Source organism: Clupea harengus, chromosome 16, assembly GCF_900700415.2.
Source record: "Clupea harengus chromosome 16, Ch_v2.0.2, whole genome shotgun sequence".
Taxonomy (NCBI): domain Eukaryota; kingdom Metazoa; phylum Chordata; class Actinopteri; order Clupeiformes; family Clupeidae; genus Clupea; species Clupea harengus.
The window spans coordinates 11,832,541-11,859,484 of NC_045167.1; the positions used below are offsets into that span (position 1 = coordinate 11,832,541).

The 26,944-nt window shown below is 42.7% G+C and overlaps 1 protein-coding gene across 1 annotated transcript; it reads left to right on the plus strand.

Moving 5' to 3' along the window:
• The first annotated feature begins 283 nt into the window (after positions 1–283).
• On the plus strand, positions 284–26,537 carry dcn (decorin). Its single transcript, XM_012824505.3, has 8 exons — positions 284–522; positions 11,488–11,744; positions 16,929–17,041; positions 19,952–20,165; positions 21,874–21,987; positions 22,227–22,320; positions 24,005–24,143; positions 24,350–26,537. Exons 2-8 carry the CDS (start codon positions 11,504–11,506, stop codon positions 24,548–24,550), a joined length of 1,116 nt encoding a protein of 371 aa, XP_012679959.1. The 5' UTR covers positions 284–522; positions 11,488–11,503; the 3' UTR covers positions 24,551–26,537.
• The last annotated feature ends 407 nt before the right edge of the window (positions 26,538–26,944 follow it).

The following is a 26,944-nucleotide window of genomic DNA, read 5'->3' on the forward strand; positions in this document are numbered from 1 at the left end:
TCGCTGTTGCTCTTGCCACTCTCCCTCTCTCTGTTCTTTTTGCCCTCCTTTTCTGCCTAATACCCCACTCCTCCTCCACCTCCTCCTACGTCTCCCTCCCTCCCTCCTCCTGACTGCTTTTTGGAACGGGGGAGGGAGGCGGGGGGGGGGGGTTACCAATTGTGTCACTTAAGGGGGAGACTTGGTTACACACCCCTCCCTCCCACTCTTTCAGTCTTCCTCCCTCCCTTTCCCTCCCTCCCTCTCTCTCTCTCTTTCTCCCACTCTCTCTCTCTTTCTCTCACACGCTCTCTCTCTCACACACACTGCCCTTTCCTCCTCCTCCTCCTCCTGCCTGCCGTAGCACTGCACACCTGCCTGCTCTTGGCTAGTTGCGTCCTCCTCACTGCAATTGACTCCCTCGGCCTTCAGCGCGTGTCGTCGTCCCGAAACCCTCTGGATTTTTTGGGGGGAGCCTCTGTCTCTCTGTCTCTCTGTGCCTCAGTCTCTCTCCAGTGCCTCGTCTGTCTACACACAGCACAGGTAATGAAGTCATCCTTCCTTTTAAGGAGATCAGTGAGATACTGTAGCTGTGGGTTTTGGGGGGCTTTTTTAGGGCTTTGGGGGAGTGTATGGTTCTGGGCTTTGCAGGCAGGGAGAACAAGACTAGACTAGAGTGGGCTAGGAGGGGTGTGTGTGTGTGGAGAGAGAGCAAGAGTAGTGTGTGAGGGCTGTGTGTGTGTGGGGAGTGTGCTACAGGAGAGAGAGTGTGTGATGGATGTTTGTATGAGAAGAGTATGTGTGTGTGTGTGTGTGTGTGTGTGTGTGTGTGTGTGTGTGTGTGTGTGTGTGTGTGTGTGTGTGTGTGTGTGTGTGTGTGTGCGTGTGTTAGGAGGGTTGCAGGTCTGCTGTCAAGCTGTGGTCAACAACAGGGCAGGGAAGAGTGGCTGTGGTGGTGAAGTGGGACTCAGGGCTTTGAATGAGTTTTGCATTGCATCAGGGGATTGCTATTCTGGTAGATCCATTGTGTGTCGGGGGGGTTGTGCATGTCTTCAGAGGGTGCAGGCGTCGGGATACAAGAGTGGTTGACATTACAAGTGTGTTTGGACATGTGTGTGTGTGTGTGTTGTTTTTCTTTTTATCTCTGAACTGCTCGCTAGTTATTATACTGTGGTGTTAAATAGGACCAAACTGTGACTGATGTAACTTCATCTCAGTCTGCCACATTTTTTAGTTTTATGGAAGTGTGTCTGTGTATGAGTGTGTGAGAGTGTGGAAGTGTGTCTGTGTATGAGTGTGTGAGAGTGTGGAAGTGTCTCTGTGTATGAGTGTGTGAGACGTGTGAGTGAAGAAGTGTTTCTGTTTGTGTGTGAGTGTGTGTGTGTTTGTACGTATGTTCGTTCTTTAGAATGTGAATATGTGTGTCCTTTTAAGTGTGTGTATGAGCGCATGTGTGTGTGTGTGTGTGTGTGTGTGTGTGTGTGTATGCATGTGTGTGCGTGCATGTGTGTTTGCAGGTGTGAGCCTTTGCCAGCAGTGTAAGTAGAGTTGGCAGCATGATGAAAGAGTCGAGCACTAATCTCATTCTCTCAGAGGCAGTAGTACCATGCTACGTGTTGAGGCGGGTGCCAACCGGACCAGGGGGTGTGGCACTGGGTGCTGATGCTGGCTCTAACTCTGTACTGACGCTTTCTCTGTGTGTGTGTGTGTGTTTGTGTGTGTGTGTGTGTATGTATGTGTGAGTGTGTGTGTGTGTGTGTGTGTGTGTGTGTGTGTGTATGTGTGTGTGTGTGTGTGTGTGTGTGTGTGTGTGTGTGTGAGTGTGTGTGTGTTCATGAGAGAGAGGGGGAGAGATTGTGGGCGCATGCATATTTGTGTGTTGTGTGTCCATGTGCGTATGTGTGCATGTACTGTTGTATGTATGTGTGTTCTGTATTTGTGTGTGCATATGTACATCTGTCTGTGTTTTGTGTGCAGGCATGTGTGTGGGTGTGTGTATGTGTGGGTGAGTATGTGTGTCTAAATGTGTGTGTGCGTATGTGGCAGTTTGATAGAGCCTGGCTTTTCATCTCAGTAGGGGTCACACGGTTGACTAATTGTGTTTCGTTTAAGTTGTCTTTGGTCTGCTCATTTTGTTAGTATATTAAAGTGTCTTTGGATTCGCAGGAAAAAAGCGCAAACAGAGGGATGAAAGAAGGGGGAGGGGTAGCGTCAAAGATGGCAATAAGCTGTCCATTTTCTTGGCTTTTTTTTGCTGTTCTCTCTCTCTCTCTCTCTCTCTCTCTGGCCTTCATGGAAAAGCCATTAGGGTTATGAGTCCTGCTTTTTGTTCTCCCTTCCTTTCTCTCCTTTCTCTCTAATCTGTCTTTCCCTCTCACTTTCTCCATTGTGTTTGATTGTGTTCACACGAGAAAATAAAGCAAAGCACTTGGTTTATTTTGTATTGACTGTGGCTGTGGGGCATGCATTTCACTCTGCAGTCAAAACAGAGGAAAGAAAGGGAACGCATTGTGAAGAATGCTGATCAAAAGGTGCGTTGGGGGGGTGGGGGGGTGGGGGGGGGGGGGTAGTTTGGAAAGCACAGAAGGAAAAACTTTATTGCCCCTCAGTACAGTATCTGGCCCCAGGTCAGTTTGCCAGCACACGGTTTCATATCGTTCTCTCTCTCTCTCTCAAAAAAAAGGATGTCAGGCAACGCGCCACACTCGGGCTGCATTTGTGGCCATCGCCCCGAGCAACCCTCGAGTTAAAGGGGGTGGGGGGTGTGATGGGGGTGGGGGGTTGCTTTGAAGTTTGGGCGTATTAAAGCATGGGTACCTGGCTGCCCGTACGCCTATTAATCCGGTAATGATACCACTTCCTGTGTGAATCACACAGAGAGATTGGACCAAAGGCTTCCCGGCAGGCAGACAAGCCACAAAAACATCCCAACTAACTGAGAACATTCCCAGTGGTTCATTCCCAGGAGTAGGCAAAGGGAAGGGGCGGGATGGTAGAGAAGAGAGTCAGAGATGGCACACAACGCTTGACATTAAGGATGCCACACACAACATAAATTGGACACAAGTCCTCTTCTGATATTAAAATGTGACTGTTTACATTTCAAAACATGGGACATGGGACATGGGTTGTGTGCTGAGAGAGTCTACTTTTGCATAGCAAAGAGCTGGAGGTGGAAGAGTGAATGGAGGTTGATGATGTGGATGTGGCCATCATGTGGGTGCTTTGTGTGTAAAGCACATGGTTAAGCTAGCATGGAGGGTCATGCCAAAATATGCCTGTGTGTGTGTATGTGTGTGTGTCTGTGTGTGTCTGTGTGTGTATGTGTTTGTGTGTGTGTGTGTGTGTGTGTGTGTGTGTGTGTGTGTGTGTGTGTGTGTGTGAATCTGTCTATGATCAATTCCAGAGAGAGAGAGAGAGAGAGAGAGAGAGAGAGAAACAAAGGACAGATTGAAATGTTGCGGTGGTTGTGGCTTGTGATTTCCTATGAAACAGATTTAACAAGTCACAGCTCCAACAAAGAATGTATCAAGGGGCACAGAGAATGTTGTTTAAATGACAAATATGGGTACGTTGGACTGACCCGAAAAGCTGAGTGGTTTATATTTGAACTGAGTCACTCCAAACAGTGCTCTAATGACCGGAATGGGTAAGAGAGAGAGAGAGAGAGAGAGAGAGAGAGAGACAGAGAGACATACAGAGAGAGAATGGGGGAGAGAGAGAGGTAGCCTCAGGGTGAAAGAGGGAAAGTGTCTTGTTTTGAAATAATAGCGTCTTGTTTTGTCCAGAGTGTTCTCTTTAGAGCTTTGGCAATAGAAATATATATGTATTTGTCATGCCAGTAAGGCTTGTTTGAATTTAATAGAGGGAGAGAGGGGAGAACGAGGGAGAGTATATTACTCTGTTGTTTTAAACACTAGCTTTGGCAAGACTGTATCTAAACATTTGAATTGACTTTGAGATGTTGAAAGAGTGAGCAATGAGTGGGAGAAAGTGAGCGAGAGAAAGTGAGAGTGAGAGAAAGTGAGAGAGAGTGAGAGAAAGTGAGAGTGAGAGAGAGGGCTTGTCTAATTGTTCCCTGGCGGGTCTCCAGACGACTGAGGGATGGAGGGAGGGCGAGTGGTCTGGAAGCGTTTTGACCACAGAAGGGTTAGCGGTGCAAACGCATTCCCAGGGCCATGGCTCCCGGAGCCCAGTTCACAAGCCTGATTACTCACCAGCAGTCACTCTGCTTTCTGTCTGTCTGTCTCTCTCCCTTCCTCCCTCTCACTTTCTCTCGCTCACTCTCTCTCTTTATCTCTCTCTCTCTTTCTGTCTGTCTCTTTGTCTGTCTCTCTCTTCTACTTTCTCAATTCCTCCCTCTCTCTCTCTCTCCCTTCCTCCGTCTCTCTCTCTCCCTCTCTCTCTCAGCATGTTGTGTAAATGAAGAAGTGTGCCCTCTCCTAAAAACTGCCTTTAATGTGTGGTGTGAGGGTAGGTTTTAGCAGGCTGAGACAGACGTTTGAGTGGCAGGTCATTTTGAGGGACGACAGACTTACGATGTCCCCCATCCAGTGAGTTAGGAGGAAATTGGAGAGGCTGTCATAGACCGTGTAAAATGTCAATATTTATTTTGGGGGGCACTGGGATGAGAAGAAGATGAAATAGAAGAAAAGGAATGAGAATATGGAGGAAGAAGCAGAAGAAGAAGAAGAAGAAGAAGAAGAAGAAAAAGAAGAAGAAGAGGAGGAAAAAGAAGTAGAGATAGAATTTGTAAACCACCAGACTGTCTCAGTGCATAGGTGTGGAGTTGCAGGGCGACACATGTTTTAAATGTCCCAGAGCCTTGTAAATACCTCCTACTGATTCATGACTGACAGAGCCTCCGGAGGCACTGACCCTGGAGGAGAGAGAGAGAGAGGGAGGGAGAAAGAGAGAGAAAGAGAGAGAGAGGGAGGGAGAGAGAGAGAGAAAGAGAGAGAGAGGGAGGGAGGGAGAGAGAGAGAGAGAGAGAGAGAGAGAGAGAGAAAGAGTGCAGTATGGAAGGTGAGGTCATATTATGAAAGAGAGGAGAATGAGTTGTGGAGAGTGAGTGAGAGAAGAAAGACAGAAAAAAGGAAGGAAGAAGGATGGAGGGATGAAGTAGACCCAGATGGCATCAGCTGCTAAATGGATGAAGAGGTACAAGGGTTGGGAAAGAGGAAAGAATAAAGAAGTCTTCTAGAGTGGAGAGGGAAACAAAGGAAACACAAACAGACAGAGAGAGTGTTGTCCATCCTTCTTCTAGACTAAAGAGAGAGAGAGAGAGAGAGCGAGAGAGAGAGAGAGCAAACGCATATCAACATATTAATATTAATTAATTAATGAATACTCTATGAACTTCTGTAATCAAATACATGTTTGTTCCTTGGTTTGTATTCGTGTGAAAGACTAATGTCAAGTGGTTATAGTATAGAGAGCCCTTGGAGACACCAACCGCTTCTACTGGCAAAGACAAAGGAAACGATATGTGTATGGGTTGCTGATGATTACCTGGGCTTGTTAGGTTAAGCAAAACCTCAGAATGAAGTATTTCAAAACAAATTAGTGTTTGTGAAAGTCAATTTGTGTGTGAAATGTCCTATAAATGTATATTTTGTCAATATACTGAATTGCCATTTGTAATACAAATATTAAAAGGAATATCAGATCCAAAATACTGGAACAGGTAAGCATAGGAGCAAGTGAATGTGATCAGAGGAGAGAGGGGGGAAGGTGACTCTTCAGTTGCCGTTTGGATCCGATCTATAACTTCTATTAACGAGTTCAAGTTTTAAATCATGTCTGGACATTTTAACAGGTTAGTGGTTAAAGAGGCAGAGTATTGGGTTACTGCTGCGTGCGTGTGTGTGTGGTGTGTGTGTGTGTGTGTGTGTGTATGCGTGTGTGTGTGTGTGTTTAGAGGCTGAGTGTGTGTGTGTGAACCATAGGTCAAACAGCATCTTTGGGTTAATTGGAAAGAGAGGGATAGAAAGGAGGTGGGGGGCTGAACAGAAAAAAGATGGAGACGAGATAGAGGATGAGTCAGACTTGTTTTTATATAAGAGATCTCTGCTTTGTCCACTCTACAGCTGTGTATGTGTGTGAGTGTGTGTGTGTCTTTGTGTGTGTGTGTGTGTGTGTGTGTGTGTGTGTGTGTGTGTATGCGTGTGTGTGTGTGTGTTTAGAGGCTGAGTGTGTGTGTGTGAACCATAGGTCAAACAGCATCTTTGGGTTAATTGGAAAGAGAGGGATAGAAAGGAGGTGGGGGGCTGAACAGAAAAAAGATGGAGACGAGATAGAGGATGAGTCAGACTTGTTTTTATATAAGAGATCTCTGCTTTGTCCACTCTACAGCTGTGTATGTGTGTGAGTGTGTGTGTGTCTTTGTGTGTGTGTGTGTGTGTGTGTGTGTGTGTGTGTGTGTGTGTGTGTGTGTGTGTGTGTGTGTGTGTGTGTGTGTGTGTGTGTATGTGTGTGTGAGTGTGTGTGTGTGTCTGGTTTGCACAGGAAGTGTTGACCCCTGTCCTTCTAACAGAAGAGAAAGATCAGAGCAGCTTTGACAAAGCCCAGAGAAGCAGGCCAAGAGGGAGAAAAGAGGAGTGCAGGATGGAGCAGAATGGAGCGGGACAGGGCGAGATGGAGGGAGAGAGGAGGAGAGCAGGACAGGGGGAATGGAGTGGAACAGGGAGAGATGGAGGGAGAGTTCCCCTTTCACACTAGGCTCTAGATCAGTCTGATTCATTGCACATCTCCTTGACATATGTGGAGATTCCCTTTAGCTACCTTCATAGGCTGGTCATATGGTATTGATCATGCACAGACTGACTGAGGCAGATTCATACACACATACACACACACATACACACACCCACACACACAGACACACACACACACACACACACACACACACACACACACACACACACACACACACACACACACACACACACACACACACACACACACATACACACACACACACCTTCACAACACACCTGGCTTTCATTTCCCAGGCTTGTCCCTGACCCAGCAGCCAGGCTGAACCAGCTTGTGTTGAGCACCAGTGACCTTGCGGGCCGGGCAGCAACTCTCATCTGTGGGAATGAAACCCATTAAAAATGCCAAAGAGCCAACATGGCCGCCTCTCCTCTCCAGACTGTCCTGCTAATCAACACATTCTCATTGTTCTCCAAAAAGATTAATTAATTCTCTTTTTTTTTCTGCGAGGGCTGACAAGCATGAGGCTTTCACAGCAGAGGACAAACGATGTTGCTCTGAATTCTTCTTCTAAACGATCTTTAGCACATTGTTCTGATGCTCAGGCGTATCTTGTTGATGGGTTGATACAGCACAATAGACAAAGAATAGAGGAGAACTCTGAGACTCAAGTGCAGAGAAAGGATGCTACTTTGACAAAAGACTTGGCACACCCGATCGGACAATCCTCCTGACACCAGTGTGCTAACTGAAGTGCAACCCTTCAGATGTGCTATTGTGTGCACAGCCATGAGATTCAAGCCCCCCTCAAGCAACATAATTAAATCAGCATGGTTTTATGATTCAGAGCTCAGCTATCTTTGTAGTTTAACACACTTGAGTAATGAAGGATTGTCATCATTACACTCTGTCGAAATGCTGACCCATGAATTCCTATGAAAACGTGACTCTGCCAAAAAAAGCTCTTACCAAATCTAATATGCTGCTCTCAGAAAACAAATCCAAGATTTCCTGTCGTCAAAAGATATTTTTCATAAATTTGTGTTGTTTGTTTAGCATAGAGCGCCACAGCTAAATCTGCTGCGTAATCATAACACATCATCCCTGCCATTTATCCACACTACTTAAAGCGGCCAAGTCATCGCATCATGCAGGGAGCTAACGTCAACAACCGCAGATTAGCACTCCAAACCACAGTGCAGATTATGTCATGTCATCATACACCAGCAAACAAAAACCAGTGAGGAAAAGAGATGAAAATAAGGTTTTAGAGGTCAAAAGATAGACAAAGAGAGAGAGAGAGAAAAGAAAAGAAGATGACAAAGAAGGTGAGAGGGACAGACAGTTTTAGTGATACACACAAAGACATGAACAGTTTGAGGGAAAAAAAGATTTTAATGAAATAATTAAGAGTTAAAGGTACTGTCCACAATTCGAATAGGTACACTTCTCGTCAATTTCAACGAATTGCTCCTCACAGTCCTCTAGCTGTCCATTCAGTGTTTACGCCAAAAAAAAATGTATTGGCTGTTGAGACCAAATATCAACAACCTTTCGTGAAACTGAAACGAATCGCGGACTGTACCTTTAAAGGAAAAGAGTGAGGGAGTGAGTACACATCCAGAGAGAAATACAAAGGTACGTTTCTTTTCCTCTTTTCGCTGTAACAAGATCTTTCCTTTCATCAGAGTTTATCAGGCTTCCATCTGAAATCTCCCCTAAGACCCTCAGGCCTGTGGCTGGCCTGGCTGATCTGGGACCTGTGCTGTTTAAACCTCCAGGCACGAGGCAGAGAGAGTGTCTGCTCTGTGTGTTTGGGAACACTCTATCCCCACCTCACCTGTCCACTCAGACAACCAATTAATGGAAGTGCATTTAGTGTGGGTCGGCTTATTTCAGAGCCACACACACACACACACACACACACACACACACACTCTCTCTCTCTCTCTCTCTTTCTTTGCTACTTTGACGTATGGGGAGTTATTTTACTTTTTTACTTTGTTTTTAAGCTCTTGTACCTATGCAGGGTTTTTTTTACAGTTTTGCCAACTGGGAGTGAGATTTCACATATTTCACACACATGCAGAAGAGATTTAAGAAACCAAGAACATGTGTTTTGTGCATAAAGATATTCCCTAATATGCATTTCAGTGTGCACGTGTGTGTGTTTGTGTGCATGTGCGTGTGTGTGTGTGTGTGTGTGTGTGTGTGTGCGCGTGTGTGTGTGTGTGCGTGTGCGTGTTTCTGTGTGTTTGTGATCTTGGTCCTGTAAAATGTGTTTGTGCGTGAGCAGCATCTTATTCAGAAACTGAGGTCAGAGGTGGCGAGTAAAACATTGTGAAAGATATTTCCTGTTGTTTCCACAGTCTGCTGTCTCACACCAGCTGCGATGCTGGAACCTAACATGGTGTTACTCACACTCACACACACACACACACACACACACACACACACACACACACACACACATACACGGGGGGCGGCCTGGCTCGGGACATTTCCTTCTGGAAACAAGGCTGCTATCTCTGTCTATGGGGATGAGACTGGCAATGACTGGATCACAGATTTCTTTCTAGCACAAACAACATCCCAACGGCTCGACTAGCTCCTCTTCTGTACTGTGTGACCTGTCATGGCGAACAACAGCGGTGAGAGGAATGTTTTCTCAAGATGTTGAGGCCCTCCATTGGTTTCTGAACTGAAACAAATGATTAGGTGGGACGGCAGGGTTCATGGCCGTACGGCCATCGGCAGACTTGTAATTCACTGCGAGAGCACTGTAACTGTCACTGCCAACTGTATGATAATTACACGCTACCCTGACAGAGAGACAGACAGAGAGAGGGAGAAAGTGTGTGTGTGTGTGTGTGTGTGTGTGTGTGTGTGTGTGTGTGTGTGTGTGTGTGTGTGTGTGTGTGTGTTTGAGATGGAGAGAAGTAAAGCCAGAGTGAGAAGGAGAGAGAGGGATAGACAGAGGGTGAAAGAGTTTATGTGAGAGAGAAATGGATAGAGAGAAGTTAAGACAGAGTGAGAAAGAGAGAGAGGGATAGACATGAGGAGAGAGTGAAAGAGTATGTGAGAGAGAAATTAATAGAAGTAAGGAGAGATAGACAGGGAATTGAAAGATTGAAAGAGAGGTTGAAGGACAGGGTGAGAGGGAGACGTGTTCTCTGTGAACTCACAGACCCGGTGTGACCCAGGAAATTGGACTAGACTGTGAGAGTCACATACCCAGCAATCTATCGGTCTCTTTGGAGCCACGGGACACACCCCACTCTTTGGTTTTACCGGCGTGTGTTAGCACATGATTTTATGTGTGTGTGTGTGTGTGTGTGTGTGTGTGTGGCCTTTGGTTTACTGGCTCACTGACTCAGAATCCACATTCAGCTGTAGTTGTATGTGTTGTAACTACACAGAATGACACATGCATGGGTACATGTTACCTGTGAAATGAACACTGGTGGTCTCACCCAGTATGGTTGAATGATGGAAATGACAGTTGGTCTTATGAAACACGTGTACACATACTCTCAATAAATAACTCAAAGTGAAGAATCAAAATGTTAAAATTAAAGCCAGATACAACACATAAACACACCACAAAGAATGTGGTATATTGAGGACACTGACAATGTATAGTGTAAAACAGTAAGGTCCAGTCGAACTATTTATTCATTTCTGATTGGACAAGAGGCATTCCATGAGTGGAGATATCTTGGCACGACCCCACTCGGACTCCACACCGCTAGTAATCACTCCACCTTTGTTATAATCTAAGCGTTGAATTGTACGACGTCAACGTTACATTCATTCAAAGTGATAGATCAGTGTTTTTGTGACGTTACATTTGACAGTTTTCAGCGAATGGAGATGTACTAATTAATATATATAATGTAAAAACAGTATAAGTGACCTCTCTGACTCAACTTGGCTGCAGACTGACATTACTTGGCAACGTTTGACACCAAACACTCTGGTTGGAGCTATTTTTTGGGGCGGAGAATGAATAATCAAAATTGAAATGTTTTTAAATCCGGTGTCATCAAACAATTAGTCGGTAGTAGTATGCGAGCAATACGACACTCATGTTTGCAGGGTTGGTAAAGGATAGCCCCACGGCTGTGATTATCTGCAGCACTCAACCTCTGGCCTCATGCCCACAGCCAATCACAGCCCTGGGAATACCCTTTACCCACCCCACTCGCATGGGAGAAAACGTTTTTCTGGGCAATGTGAGTAACTGAAATAGAGGAGGGATATACAGTACATGCAGGTTTGCAGCAAACAATGACTTAACCTCAGTGTAAACTCAAATACACTGCGGTGAGATGTTTCTCTGTACTGGCCCATGCACTGCATTTTAGTGTAAATTTGTATGTTTAGTCTGTGTTGTTCAATGTTGACTGTTCAATTTAATTTGAACTTGTCACAGTGCTTGTGGTATCCTGCAGCATTGTCCATTGTAACGATACAACTTCCACATCTCATATCAGTATTTTAAATTAAAACATAGCTTGTAATATAAATCTTCGTCTTCATCTTTATCATCACCTTCCTCTTCTTCTTCTTCTTCTTCTTCTTCTTCTTCTACATTCCTCCTTTAGATGGTCAGTCAAGAAGAACTAGTAATAAAGCATTGTCTAGAGCAACCATATTTCCAAGTTTCCCCCCTCCCGTTTGACCTCTGTGACCTCTCACACACAGCCACAGTTTGCACCATGTGCTGCTATAACTGCCTGACCCCTTTAACCTTTGCCCTTTAAACCTCTGCCCCCCCCCCCCCTGCAGGCTTGTGAGCTGCACCATGAGGTCGGCCTGTCTCTCCCTGCTCCTGGTGTCGGTGTGCTGGGCCCTGCCCTTCCGCCAGTCTGGCTTCATGGACTTCATGATGGAGGACGAGCCAGGCTCTGGTCTGGAACCAGAACCTGAGGTGCCTGTTGGGCGAGCCCCGAGGGTAAACATGCCACCCATGGGGGGACCCGTCCAGCAGGTCTGCCCCTTCAGATGCCAGTGCCATCTACGGGTTGTACAGTGCTCTGACTTAGGTAAGGAGTTCAACTGCATGTAGCCTAATGATGCACACTTCTGTCAGTAAGTTGATTTCTTTGAGTTATATATAGTTTTGTCCTGCAAAATGTTACCCAACTAGCAAACCAAAAATATTAAACTGCACCGCAGCAAGCCACCTATGTGCATTCCCAAATGGCTTTGTGACTGCCATTGCAGCTTTCAAGCCGGGAAAATCCACCAATCCACATTGTCATATAAATGGTGCCAGGGACAACATTTTTAAAAGATGTTGGCGGTCAATTTCACACTTCCTGTGCTGAGGTAGCTAGCATATCATGAGCCATCAAAATTAATGGTTGTGGCACTTCCTCACTCTCTCCAACTCCATATAGTGCCTCCATGTACCCGTCTGCTCCATTGTAATAGCATTAACAGTAGGACATGCACTGTGGGAAATGCCTTGTGAAGTTAATGGTTCAAAGATGAGATCTGAAACCAGTGCACTGGTTTTGAACTGTATGCACTCGTTAAAGAGCCTTTACTTCATCTTCATGACACCTGAAAACATGTCTTTCAATCCACGGCCAAATATAGCCAAAAATTACAAAATTAAAAAGCGATCTGGTAGACAGGTTAGAGTAATGTTTAAAAAAAGGGAGAGAAGAGAAGAGAATAAAAGAGAAGAGAGAGAAGAGAAGAGAAGAGAAGAGAAGAGAAGAGAAGAGAAGAGAAGAAAATGTCTGTGGTCCATTTGACTCTATCTTCATCAAATCCCGCTATGGCCTGGTAGAGCCATTTGCTCCTGTTTGGAGGCCCTTGCTGTTTAAACAGTACTAGCTGTTTATGAGCGTGTGAAGCCACACAGTTTAGTGGACAGACACGAAAGACCAATGGATGAAAACTGTCAGGCATGGTCAGGCTAAAGAAATTCTTAGGGTTGATTTGGGTGTTTTATTACCTACCAGTGTATGTTTGATTTAATTTAATTTAATTTAATTTAATTTAATTTAATTTAATTTAATTTAAGTGCATTGCTTCAAAACCTAAGGTTCTGTGTTACTAGACATAAAAGGAGGTACTTATTTAAACATAAAGAAAAATACACATTTTATTTTCTGACATATGGAAAAAATGTCCCCTTCCACATAATACCCAGTTCAGCTGAGCAGTAATGGCTCTTACTCTTGGTCTCCCTGACAAAAGGCAAGAAGGAAAGGTTGAGGAAATGAAATGTTTATTTATTGTGTTGTATATATTTATCTGTAGTGTGTCACCTAAGAGGAAATGTTGCTTGCTTGCGTCAGAGGCAGTAATTCCACCAATTAGTGTACCAACAGTGTGGTTACCTCAGCACGTCCACACATTAAAGTACAGAGGAAGTACTTTCGCAGAATTTTTTTTTTTTTTCCCACAGCTTTATACACTTATTATTCTCAAAAGGTTAAGTCAGGGAACCGTGAGTGTCTTTTGAGAAGGCCACAAAGAGCCAATGTGTTTGATCTGCCCTGCCTTAAAGAAGAAGAAGGCTGTTAAATAAAAGGACGTCGGTTTTTCTAAACTACTATAAAAGCTTGGTGCACGCACTGACACTCCTGTGCTGGTGAGCTATTTGCCATCAGGCGACAGGCTCACTCCCTTAAATGCTTCCCCAGATGAGAGGTTCGGGTGGGTATAGAGCTTGGGAAACTTTTTATCTGAAATCCTTTTTTTCTCGAATCTTGAGAGACCATCTTCAGAAGGATGGTCCGTCTCTTTGTTTGTGGTGAAAAAAAAGAGCTATTTTGTCAGGAATTACACAATACTCTGTTTCCATGTCATTAAGCCGATTGGCTTCAGTCTCTTAAATTGTAGAGAGATTATCCTGTTTATTTTCTGAAGGCTTTGGGCTGATTTTCACAAACAAGTTTGCAGAAAACAAGTTTGCAGAAAATTACAAAATGTTTTGTGGTGGACTTTTCTGTGTGGGAAGAAAGAAAAGAAAGAGGGAGGTAAAGAGAGAGAGAGAGATGAAAAGAGATTGACCACCTGAAAGACAGAAGACTGAGAAAGACATAGGGTATAGAAAGGTTGTATGCATATAGACTATACACATAAAGTCATATGATGCATGAACTAATTCATGTGGATGTGCATGCACATACATAGAGAGCTACACACACACACACACACACACACACACACACACACACACACACACACACACACACACACACACACACACACACACACACACAGACTGATGTTCAGGAAAGGCTGGTTCCATTACCTCACAGGCCTGGGCCAGTGAGATCTTTCCCAGGAGGGAGTGAGCGAAGCCTGGGCTCCCATCTCCAGAGCTGGCCTCTCTGGCTCGGAGCCTGGAGGAGCTTGCATCTGCTCCACAGACCCTCATACTATTGCTGAAGGAGGAGGGGATGAGAGGAGAAGGGGGGAGTAAGAGGAGTGGAAAGAGGGAGGAGAGGAAGATGGAGCTGAGGAGGGAGGAGAGGCCTGTGGGTGAATCTCACTTCTGAACGAAATGGAAAGCCAGGTTTCCCTAAGAGTGCAATGGCCCGAGTGGCAGACATGTACGCTTTACATGTGGAGCTGTGCTTAAGGCCTTTCACAGATGGAAGGGGAAAGTGACCTGCATTTGAACTGACTCACTATGATTGTGTGTGAGAGAGAGAGAAAGTAAAAGAGAGAGAGAGAGAGAGAATGAAAGAGAGAGAGAAAGAGAGAGAGAAAAGAAACAGGGCACAAGAGTGAGCAAGACAGAGTGTGATGTGTCAGTAGACCTAAGTGTTGACAGGTGCCAAGGTTTCAAAGTGGCCCCCTCTGATGTTTGTTAAATAAAAACACAGTCTCTGCCAGATCCTTTGGCACGATTAAAGAAGTGTGTCTGTGTGTGCGTGTGTGTGTGTGTGTGTGTGTGTGTGAATGTGTGTGTGAATGTGCATATGGTGGTAATGGAAAACTCTCATTGAATCTCTGGAGTGTGAATCCCTCCGCAGGACAGGTAATGACATAATCAGACCTCATTAGGTTCGTGAACATCCAGGAAAAACACTGAGGCCAAGGCCAGGGTCCAGACCAATCACACGCCTGATGGCCCAACAATTTCCTTTTATTGGAAGTGATTAAAAGTGATGACATAAAAGCCTGAGAATTAGCAGGTCAGATGCAGTCTCCTTGTTTCCCTTTTGGCAGATAAAACATGACAGTGATCTTGTACCATATTCCACCCATTCTGTTGAAGCTGCCCATTTGCCAGTTTTAAATGCCTAGGAAAAGGCAAGATTAATGACGTTCACAAAAAGAGGGATAGTTTGACTCTTAAGTCCGTTTCTATTACTGTTTTTTTCTCTCTCTCTTTTTTTGGCGAGTTTCCCTTTGGTGTGATTTGCAGAAAATGACTGAACTGAGACTAAACAGTTGTGGAGTTAGACATGTCCTAGTTTTTAAGCCCCTGTCCCCATGTCCAAGCGTACACACAGACACATCTGTCATGATGTTTATAAACCCAGTCAGCCTTTGTTAACATCAGACTGGGAGAGAGGGAGACAGAGAGAGAGAGAGAGAGAAAGAGAGTTTGTAAAAAAAAAAGGGAGGATGTAGGAATGTATTTGAGATGAAAGGGTGTGAGAGTGGGTACTGGGTGAACGACGAATGAGTGGACATAAGGGAGAGAGACCGTATGTTGTGCTCCAGTCAAAACTATTTTTGAAACTTCAGTCTTTAGTAAAAAATCTTGTAGCATGGTATGCAAACAGGTTAACGTTCATAAAATGTGTTAATTAGTTAACATGAATTTTTTATTAATTCTGGGTTGTTCGTGTTAATTAATTGAACAAGTCATTTGTTAAAATAAAATAGAAATTACACTTTATCTTCATTATGGTTCATCATTAGTGTAGCAATTATTAGTTCATATTGAAGTGCTTGGTGTATGTTTATTTTTACTGTATATGTCAATGACCTAGTAGCATTACACTTTTCATGTGTCCATAGTCCTCTCTGGTCATGTGAAGTCATGTTTATTTATCCACAGTGTAGCAGTTTTATAGCATCCATCACAACCAATAATAACCATGCTCAGCATGAGATCAACAGGCAGGCATGTCAGTGTTTCACATTCTCCTGAAATCCTTCACATTCATTTCAAGCACCATTTATAGGCTGGACCTAAACACTCATAAAAACACCCCATCTAGTCCAGGCCCTTTTTTTCTTTGAGTAAATACCAAAGTAGACTTCACCTTCCAACAGTCCCACATACACGATGAGCATACACCTTTTCTCTGGAATTCATTTATATTTATGGTTCTTCCTTTAGGAGCCTCCTAACCTTAGAAACCTTTTTTATTGCCGTCAGTCACCCAGCCTGCGTTCCTAACAACACAACGTTCAGTGCACTGAGGGCACACATGGTATATTTCTGTCAGCAGGCACACTCCATGGGACATGCCTCGGTGATCTTGCTTGGCACTAGAAAGAGTGCCACACTATGCCAGCGGTGGCCGTATATTATGGGTCAGTGTAAACGGCTTTTGCCCTGGTTAGCCAGGTGCCACGCGGTGGCCAGAGGCCTTGCTCTGGCTCGTCCCTGGCCTGGCCTGGCCTGGTCTGGCATGACCCCGCCGCCGACGGCCTGTCATTAGTGTGTGGCTCAGAGGGAAGATTTTATTGTGGACAAGGGAGCCCTGCATCCAGCCCTTGTCGTCTTCCTCCTCCTCCCCCCTCCCTCCCTCTCCTCCTCCTCCACCTCCTCCTCCTCCTGCTCATGTGCTCGGCCGTGGATGTGGTGAAAGCTCTGTGAGTGGGGAAAGAGACTCTGAGCTCATATTTAAAAACTGCATCCAGCACACGTGGTGGCAGACTCCATTGTTGTGATGCATTGTTGAGATGTGTCATCTTATCTCCAGTCACAATTTCTTCTTTTTCTGCAATGGGTTTTTTAAAAGCGCACTTTCTGAGAGGTTTTAGGAGTGTTGCATCAAGTTTACAGATGTATGACTTCTTACATGCATACACATTGCATGTACATTAAAGTAAAGTGAATTCATAATTATTTGATATTCATCTTTTCGCCCTGTCATGTGCACGAGTCTGCTGAAATGGACTAGAAAGAAATGAACTTGTACCGTAATTATAATGCGGAAGATATCAGTGCCTTGTCATTTTCTGCCTTTCTTTGGTTTGTGTGCATATGCTCTCATCAAATGTCTGGTTTCACTCAGGCCTGAAGAATGTTCCAGAAGACATCTCCGCAGACACCACCTTGTTGGATCTGCAGAACAATAAGATCACAGAGATCCGTGAGAATGACTTAAAGGGACTGAAGGTCCTACAGGTAAGAAATAAATACATACATACATACATACATACATACATACATACATACATACATTACATACATACATACATACATACATACATACATACATACATACATACAGTACATACATACATACATACATACATACATACATACATACATACATACATACATACATAAATACATACATACATACATACATAAATACATACATACATACATACATACATACATACATACATACAGTACATACATACATACATACATACATACATACATACATACATACATACATACATAAATACATACATACATACATGCATTCATACATTCATACAGTACGTACATACATACATACATACATACATACATACAGTACATACATACATACATACATACATACATACATTCATACATTCATACATACATACATACATTCATACATTCATACATTCATACATACATACATACATACATTCATACATTCATACATTCATACATACATACATACATACATACATTCATACATACATACATACATACATTCATACATTCATACATACATACATACATACATACATACATACATACATACATTCATACATACATACATACATACATACATACATACAGTACATACATACATACATACATACATACATACATACATACATACATACCTGGTACAGCTCCTGTTCCTACCTCTCAGCATGAAGCCCAAACTGAAGAGCTCCTCTACGGAAGGTAGTTCAAGGTTCTTTTCTTTACATACATACATACATACATACATACATACATACATACATACATACATACATACATACATACATACATACATACATACATACAGTACATACAAACAAACAAACATACATAGATACATAGATATATAGGTACATACAAACATAAATTCATTCATTCATTCGCTAATTAATTTCTCTCATAAGACCAACAAGATGATTTTGTCTCTGAAGCTGAAATGTCTGCATCCTCAGTCCAAACTTCCAAACTTTCCTCTTTTTGTAATCTCATACCCAATTGAACACCAGCCAACACCTCAAAGCATGCAAACACTCCCACAGAATGGGTTTTTGTGTATGCATGTGTGTGTGTGTGTGTGTGTGTGTGTGTGTGTGTGTGTGTGTGTGTGTGTGTGTGTCGGGGGTGGGGGGTGTGTGTATGTGTGTTTGTATGGTCTGCTTGACGCCAGATTCAGATTCCTTTTGTGCGTCCCTCCTAGTGCTAATCTCAGGAATGTAGATCCTTGCGCTCTACAGGTGCTGGGACACACACACACACACACACACACACACACACACACACACTCACACACAAAATATTCTTCAGGAAGATCCTCTAGTACTGTGTGATATATAATAAACTCAGGGCCTAAGCAGAAATTTGGGGCCTCATTTATGAAACAATCGCACGCACAGATTTCATGTGCATACGCCAAAAACCACGCCAATGTTCAGACTTATAAAAATGGTCTTGGACGTGGAAAAGTACTTAGCTCCACGTCAAATTCCAACTTGGCGTACGCACTTTTCCTTTTTGGGGGAACTGCAGGTTATCCCAGGAAAACCAAGAGTGACGATTACATTTGGTATTGCTATCAATATTTTTTTCATGGTTTGCATGAGAAGTACATGATAAAGTGAAACAATAGACTTATAGCCCTACTTATTTCATGATAGCTTAGTCCATTCAAAAATGGTATTGTTTCCAGAATTCGTAGGGTAATTGACAAATCCCAGATCCCAGACAAATCCCCTAATCTAGTGTATAAAACATTTTGGTCAATCATTTCTTGGCTATAAAATGTCTATTTACGCTGGTAAAGGAGAGAGGAGGTGGAGGTGGAGGTTGAGACCTAAAACCATTCAGCTGCACTCAATTTCACAATCATATGTGATTTATTGATGTCTCATGTGGGAGAGTGGTGTCCGCCCTGCGCACGTTTGAGAAATGATCTTAGATCAAAATTGTAGGATGGTTTCTTCCCAAGATTACGAGGAACCATTTTGGGTTCCTCATACTCTCTCCAGCGGTCCAGAACATTCTGCATACTTTCAATGGAGCCCTGAAGTCTGGCTGAGGAACTGTAAAGGGTGAGGTTGAGAACAAGAGGTCCAGTTGAGTTTTTAGGTCACACACTCCCTCCAAACAGACACACACACACAAAATATACACACAGAAACACACACACAGAAACACACACACACACACACACACACACACACACACACACACACACACACACACACAGTCCAGGGTCTTATGACTGCACACTACTAAATCAATGGGAACATGGAAACTGTAAGAACAATGGGAAGTACCGTCTTTTTTCTTCCTCAGTCCAGTTAAATAAAATCACCCATTTTAATTCTGGAAAGCACCACTGTGTTTAATGTGGTTTGTTCACTGGCCTGGGATTGCTTTAGAAGCCAAATGCCCCTGGCTGCATTTTCGCGAGACATTAAGCTCAAAGTGTTGGGAGAGGTCATAAATATGAGCAGCCATGACTCAACTGAACACCAGGGCTTATATGAATATGCCAGAGTTCACAACACGCATCCAACGGAGGGCAGGGCTACAGACTGATGGCAGATGGACAATAAATGAAACAAAAAATAATTGTTTAATGAAAAGCAGAAACGTGTCTTAATGTGGAATTTAGATTAATTATTACTGAAAATATCATTGTTTTGTTGTGCCCCACATAAATTGTCCAGGAATAACTTGTAATTTTCTTCACAGACCTTCAATTTAACCCTAATCCTAACACTAACCCCAGTGTATGTGAATACAAAGTCTTGTCAGACACTTAATACATAGTGAGACAGATCTTTATGCACTCCTCACTATGCTGTGAAGCCCCACATGTATTGTCTAGGTCTAAGACTGGTATTTTTTTTCACACAGACCCTGATCCTGGTCAATAACAAAATCACCACCGTCCACCCCAAGGCCCTGATCCCCTTGGGCAAGCTGCAGAGGCTTTACCTGTCCAAGAACATGCTGAAGGACATGCCCGCCAACATGCCCAAGAGCCTGCAGGAGCTTCGCATCCACGAGAACGAGATCACCAAGATCAAGAAGGCCACCTTCCAGGGCATGGCCAACATGATCGTGATGGGTACGTTGTCATCTTAGGAGACGACCTAAGAGCTCAGATGAGTTCATAAGAGATGCGAGATCTAGATGAGAGATGTCTATGATTATAAGGAAAGAAGAAATGGGTAAATGGATAATCATGGAGCATTTTAAACACATTCGTGAAGGGTTATATTCATAATACTTCATACTTATTGACATAAGTCTATAAAACGATTTATACATAGTAATGCCTGCACTGACAAAGCCTTGCAATGTCATAGTATACGCCCTTATAGCTTGAAGTATCATAATGTGTAATAAAGCATATTTTATCTATATAATAACACTGATGACATTCCTGCCTTATGTCAATAGCAGTTTAATCACCAAATGCTCTTTATAGAGCCATATATGACTCTTATTAAAAAGTCCAGTAGGCAACTACTCTCATAACCAAAGTCTAGGATGTTCTTCTTGAGCTACTAGAGAGGGCCGTAATGTCTATTTATAAACTTACGTCAGTCGCTATGATGCATTATGAATACTTTATAAACATTTATAAATGTGTTTATAATGCTTTATGGATACTGGGTTTAAGTGAAGTGTTCCCAAATGGGTTATTTGGAAAACATGCACTTAAGAGTGGGTGGAGTGCTTGAGTGCATATGCATAAAGGAATGTGTGTTTATTTGTTATGTATGTGTGTGTGTGTATGTGTGTGTGTGTGTGTGTGTGTGAAAGAGTGAGTGTGTGTGAGTGAGGAGAGGGCACAGTGAGTAAAGTCCACTCTAATAGTGCTTTGTTGCGTGTGTGGGTTTGTGTGTGTGCAATATGTGGAAATGTGGGTATGAGCACACACATTCCAGTGGGTCTCTATGAGACGTGGGTTCATGGGGTCATAGACTCCACATGAAGTGAGCGCTTTAGAGTGGGGATGGCAGCCAGCTGCTATATTTTAACCCCTAGTGCCTGATGGATGCAGTTTGCATTAAGTAAACCTGCAAAACTCACAACCCTTCCTCTCAGTTGACTATCTCGAGTAGTACTTGACCTCCAGCTGAATCACATCTCAAAATAAACTGCAGGAACCGCAACTGTTAGTTAATACAATAGAGTATATTTGAACAATCTGCTTTTGAAATAACATAAATAATTTTACAACAGTCATAAACTGCTTCCATCTCTGCCTCCATCTCCACACCCTTTAGTCTTGATTTAATCACTCACAACGTCCTTGGACATGGAACACATATTGGAAGAAAGAGAAGAACCTTTACAGTGAGACTAGTCACTTGTTCATGCAACAACGCGTGTAGAGAAATCATGTTTCTGAAATACATAAAACTCAAGAATGAGTTGAAAAAGTCGCAATTTTTTAACAGTCTCAAAGGGTAACACATATTACAGCAAACAGCAAGACTCACTCTTTCCAATGATGCTAGTGTGTGTGATGAAGTTTTTTGAAATGAGAGGAAATACTATTTAAGATTATAACATATCATTCTAAATGTTTACAACATGACACTGGTGTCATCAGGAATGTTACAACTGTTAGTAACACTTATGTATCAAACATCATTTTAAGTCATGAATATTTATAAGAATACTAACCTTAATGTATTTATGAAGCATTATGGAACAGTTATGTTGTCGTTCGCTTTTTAACAAACCAATCTTTTTTATGCATGGCAGTTTGTTATTGCTCAGAGATTGACTAAAACATTTGGATTTGATTTGTCTGCATTCAGAGCTCGGCTCCAACCCCCTGTCAGGCGCGGGCATTGAGGCAGGAGCCTTCTCCGACCTAAAGAGGGTCTCCTACATCCGCATCTCAGACACCGAGATCAGCGCCATTCCTAAAGGTGCAGCTGCGCTTCACGTTCATACAGAAAACACATGAGTCTGATGTCATTTAAGTATTACTAGCCTGATACCAAAAGCAGCAGAACAGAACCCTTGCCATTAAAACAAAAGTGGCAACAGCTAAACAGGGCTAATAATAATAATTCAAGTTTTTGTAGAGGTCAGTTGGTGATGGTCTTGTGAATATTCCAACTTTTATTAAGGTTTCGCTTGACTGTGTTCCTTTGTGGGTCCCCAGGTCTTCCCACCTCCCTGTCAGAGCTCCATCTTGATGGAAACAAGATCACCAAGGTTCAGTCAGAAAGCCTGAAAGGCCTCAAGAACCTGGCTAAGTAAATACAAATATATCTATTTTCCACATACATATATATATATATTTTACTAACTTTCTTAATTACCACACAAACTCAAATATCAGCTTCAAGCATAGCCTTTCTAGCAAGTTCCATACAAATCTCAGACCCCTTGTGGAAAAACTGACATCTACGCTGGTGTGTAGTGAACAGATCTGGCAACCCAGTTTCACATCCCCCTCTGGTTAACATCATTTTAAGCAGATAGCATCATTGTGGTGGAGATGGGGTCTGGTCTTACGATGAGAGGTGTTATCTGCACCTCAGGGGAGGGCAGGACGGGCACCTCTCTCATCTCCAGACCTCTGGCTCATGCCTTAAAGCATTCCACTCCTGACTTACAATGCCAAGGGGGCAAGGCCAGGAAGCAGATGTGCTGGAGGGATATTGTCAGCTAACACCTTAAACCCATCAGCTCCCTTTTCATCCCATTTAGACTCTATACGTTTCTGTGAAAGACAGACGGACGAAAGACAGTTCAAAGGAAAGAAGGAGAATAGGAAAAAAAAGGCGTATGGTGCCATCGTCACCCCCATTACTCTCGTGACTGGGTTATGATGCAGATTCAGATTCTCTGCCTGAGACTCTCACACCCATGACATAGAGTTCTAATCACCTCTAATCACAGATGAACCAAAAACCAAATTATAGAGAAATAAATGTGCACTCACTGTTATATTAGTTACAGTGCTGATACCGCAACACTTAGCATTGTTGCCAATATACTATATTCTCTCTTCTCCTCCTCTCCCCCCTTCCATTCTGCCCCCTTATGAGTTTGTTTCTGCCCAAGGTTTCTTTCTGGGAGGGAGTTCTTCCCTGCCACTGTCACCTTAGTGCTTGCTCTAGGTTGTTCAGTAAAGCAGCTTGAGACAAATTTAAGTTGTTTTTGGCGCAAAGTAAATTAAATTGAATTGAATTCTCACTATCCATTCCGGCACATTATGGGAAGACAGGGGAACACACGCATCGCAAACATATACAGGAGGAAACGAACCTTTTATTTCTGCTGATCTCATTCTGCTCTTGTTTGATTAATGTTTTCAGATAAGAACAAGTGAAGGGCCAACCAACTGTTTACATTAAAAAACACCTCAGTGTGATACAGTATTATGGCAACTATGATTATGTTTTGTTAGAGCATAGCTGGGTTTCATATGAAAATGATTAAGCTTGTAGGTGACTAGCCAGCATGAGTGCTGGCAATGTAATGGGAATAAAATGAATGACCTCATGCTTGAGTTTATTCTGGAATACATGATATGAAATGTAATATTTTCCAATTTCCATTCCCCATTCATTTTAGTAGGGGTGGGGGAAAACGAAAAAAAAACTTGATCTTGTTGTTACTCAGTCTTGTTCTTATTTCAATTCTTTCAATTCTCATGCATTCACTTTCTGGCAGACACTTCTATTCAAGCGTTTTTACATTACTCGTTCTCCTGTCTATCTACACGACAGTAAGCATGAATCTATGCAGGTCCTCATCACTGGTATATCTCAGTGTCTGTGCACTCCTATACTTTTTTGAGCATCTAACTAAGAAGCGTCTAAATGTTTTAGTTGTTTTTTGTCCACTTAATCTGTCCTTAATGATTCGTTTTTCTGATTTGTTTACCTGTACTGTTTACCTTGGCTCATTCTCATTGGCTGCTGTGGATAGGCTTGGCCTGAGCTATAACCAGATCAGCATGGTGGAAAATGGAACCCTCGCCATGGTGCCTCACCTGCGTGAGATTCACCTGGACAACAACGCTCTGACCAGTGTGCCACCCGGCCTGCCCGAGCACAAGTACATCCAGGTAAATCCACCTATACCACCTAGACACACACCTAGGATTTCACTCTATAAATATGATATCAAACAATAGACCTAATACCCTGAGATACTTAAAGCCTTTCTTTCAAGTCAAGCAAAAGGTCAAAATCATAATTAAAACTGCAGAAAAATGAACAAATGCCTAAAAGATAGAAGGTTAACTTTTGTCATCTGTGGCGACTTTCGCAGGTAATCTATCTCCATAACAACAAGATCGCAGCTGTGGGAACGGAAGACTTCTGCCCTCCAGGCTACAACACTAAGAAGGCTATGTACTCCGGAATCAGCCTCTTTAGCAACCCCGTGACATACTGGGAGATCCAGCCAATCACCTTCCGCTGCGTCTTCGACCGCTCCGCCATCCAATTGGGCAACTACAGGAAGAAGTAGTAGATCAGCCAAAGAGAGCTGGCTCAATGTGGGCTCCGTTTGTTTGTTTGTTTGTCTGTTTTTTTTCTGGCCCACAAGCATCTCAAGCACATAAATCCATTATCCCTTCCCCACTCCACTGACTCAATGCACATATCTATGTGAAAGAAAGAAAGAAAGAAAAAAATACGTCACATAAAAACGGTCTTTATGAAATAGCAATATATCATCTCAGTTCATAGTCAAGGTATCATTTATCATTCAGAAACATCAGTACAACTTACATAGGTTTATACTCACCAAAATGCTGTATTACGAGCATATAGAGTCAACTAATTCAGTAGTTCAAAATCTGCGTTTTTCTCCCTTTTGTGCAACGAAAGTCTGCGAAGACTTCAGTAGGATCCTATGACCACTTAATGTCACATGAAGTGTAATCACTACACAAGCACTAAAGTAATCAAAGATTGAATTGGGATTTTCCTCTTCCTCTTTTTACTCCTCAGAACGATCCATAAATTTGGCCTTTTTGCGATTCTACTGGACCTAAGCCATAGTTGTGACTCAGTCCTTCAGGCCAGCTGGCCTGCTGCGCGGGCAGCGAAGGGTTAAACACCCATCTGGAAATAACGTTAATAAGAGCTGGTGTACTAGAGAATGTACTAGAATAACGTTACTTGTGTAGTGCTACAGTTAGGGGTATACCGATAGGATATTGTAGTTCTCGTTTTTTTTTTTTTTTTTTTCATATTGTAGTCAACACACGTTGCAATATCCTCTCACTCTTGCTCGGCTGTTTGGTCTGTAAGTTCGTTTGTGCTGTTTTGGGGTTTCTCTCACTGTCTGTTTGTTGTTTTTTTCCATCATGTCTGAAACTCTAGGGCCAGATCTGACACTGCCATGTAACAAAGGGTTAGACAGCACAATCAGTCTGAACATACGGTCTACAACTCCTCATAGAATAAACCTTGTTTCCGTCATGGAAGACATTCCCAAAGACCTATACGCATGATTTTTTTTCATTTTTCACCTTTTGAACTTCTTAAAGGCAGATTATGGCTTTAGTGATGACATGTTTATATGAATAGAGTGTATTGCTTTCTTTGTCCTCTTTCTTTTCATTTGTTTGGTTTTGCTCAGTTACAGTATATATATTTTTTCTTTCATAAAGTCTGAAGAAGTTTGGAGGGAATCTGGTGTGCAGTCGTGCCTTCGCCCTCATGCTAGTGTGAATGTCCCATGTATAGTTGCTGTATATAAATGCTGTATAAAAACCTTCTTCAATGCTTAAAAGCACAAGCACTTACAGTAGTTCAGACTTAATATATCAGTAATAAAGGTGATCCCTTTTTCTTGTGTTTGTTTGAGCAGGGGCTCCAACTTAGGTGTCCTAAAACGACAACAAAAATAATAATAAAGAGTCAAATTAATGTCAGCACAAATCTTTTGGGCATGTGAGGTGTTAGCAGATATTCCACAGACGAAGTAAGATGTGGGTATGTGGAAAGTGACAGCCACCCTGTAGTGGTAAGTAGTTTTGGTAACTAGTAAATAGCTAGCTGACTAAAAAGCATGCAAAAAACCTTGGACAACACCAATATCACCGCTGGCACTGATAAAAGCTTGCTACCATGGTAACAGGTGTCTTTTGGTGATACAGTTGCCGATGTTGTGCCGTGAAAGGTTTTGCTTTTCTAGTACTTTCTGTCCAGGCCCACAGACCTACGCAGTGCATAGACTGGACGGCTACAGGGAGCAACACATGTGTGTATCACTCTTTCACACGGTGATGTTGAATCAAAATGGATAACAAGATGATACCAAAACTAGTTTCCTATCAAACAAACGCCCCAAAAGTGGTACATTCCTGCACAGTGTTGCTTTAAGTACTTGTCACCTGTTGGTTTTGGATCCTTCAGTTGCCTCTGCGCTACCAGATTCCTCCTCCTGCATGCTGTCCCCTCACCTGTGTTTGTCAAGATGGCCATTTAAACAACCATGAAGAAAATGTCTTTGTGTCACATGCTTTGTTTAATTTGGGTAGATTCCAAACATCTCACATAATCTATAGATTCTATACCATAATCATATTGACAGAACCAATCTATACAGAGGTAAGGTATAATATGGAGTCTGCATAAAATACAGTGTTGACATATATATATATACAGTATATATATATATATATATATACTGTATATATTTAAACGTGGCATAGGACAGGAGTTAATGAATTTGGCTTCAAAGGGGCAATATAGGAGGGGTCTTCATAATTGTATACCTAGAGAGAAAGAAACAGACTTGGTGACTCATGAAGATGGCAGAATATCTGTTTTTATATAATATATCAGATTACCAGAATGTTTTTATTATGAAACATATTTTGTGGGCAGAAGCCCAATGATTTTATAAGCG

Coding starts and splice junctions, on each gene's coding strand:
- dcn (XM_012824505.3), top strand. CDS start 11,504: ATGAGGTCGGCCTGTCTCTCCCTGCTCCTGGTGTCGGTGTGCTGGGCC. Junction 22,321..24,004: donor GGCCTCAAGAACCTGGCTAA/GTAAATACAAAT, acceptor TGCTGTGGATAG/GCTTGGCCTGAGCTATAACC. Junction 24,144..24,349: donor CCGAGCACAAGTACATCCAG/GTAAATCCACCT, acceptor CGACTTTCGCAG/GTAATCTATCTCCATAACAA.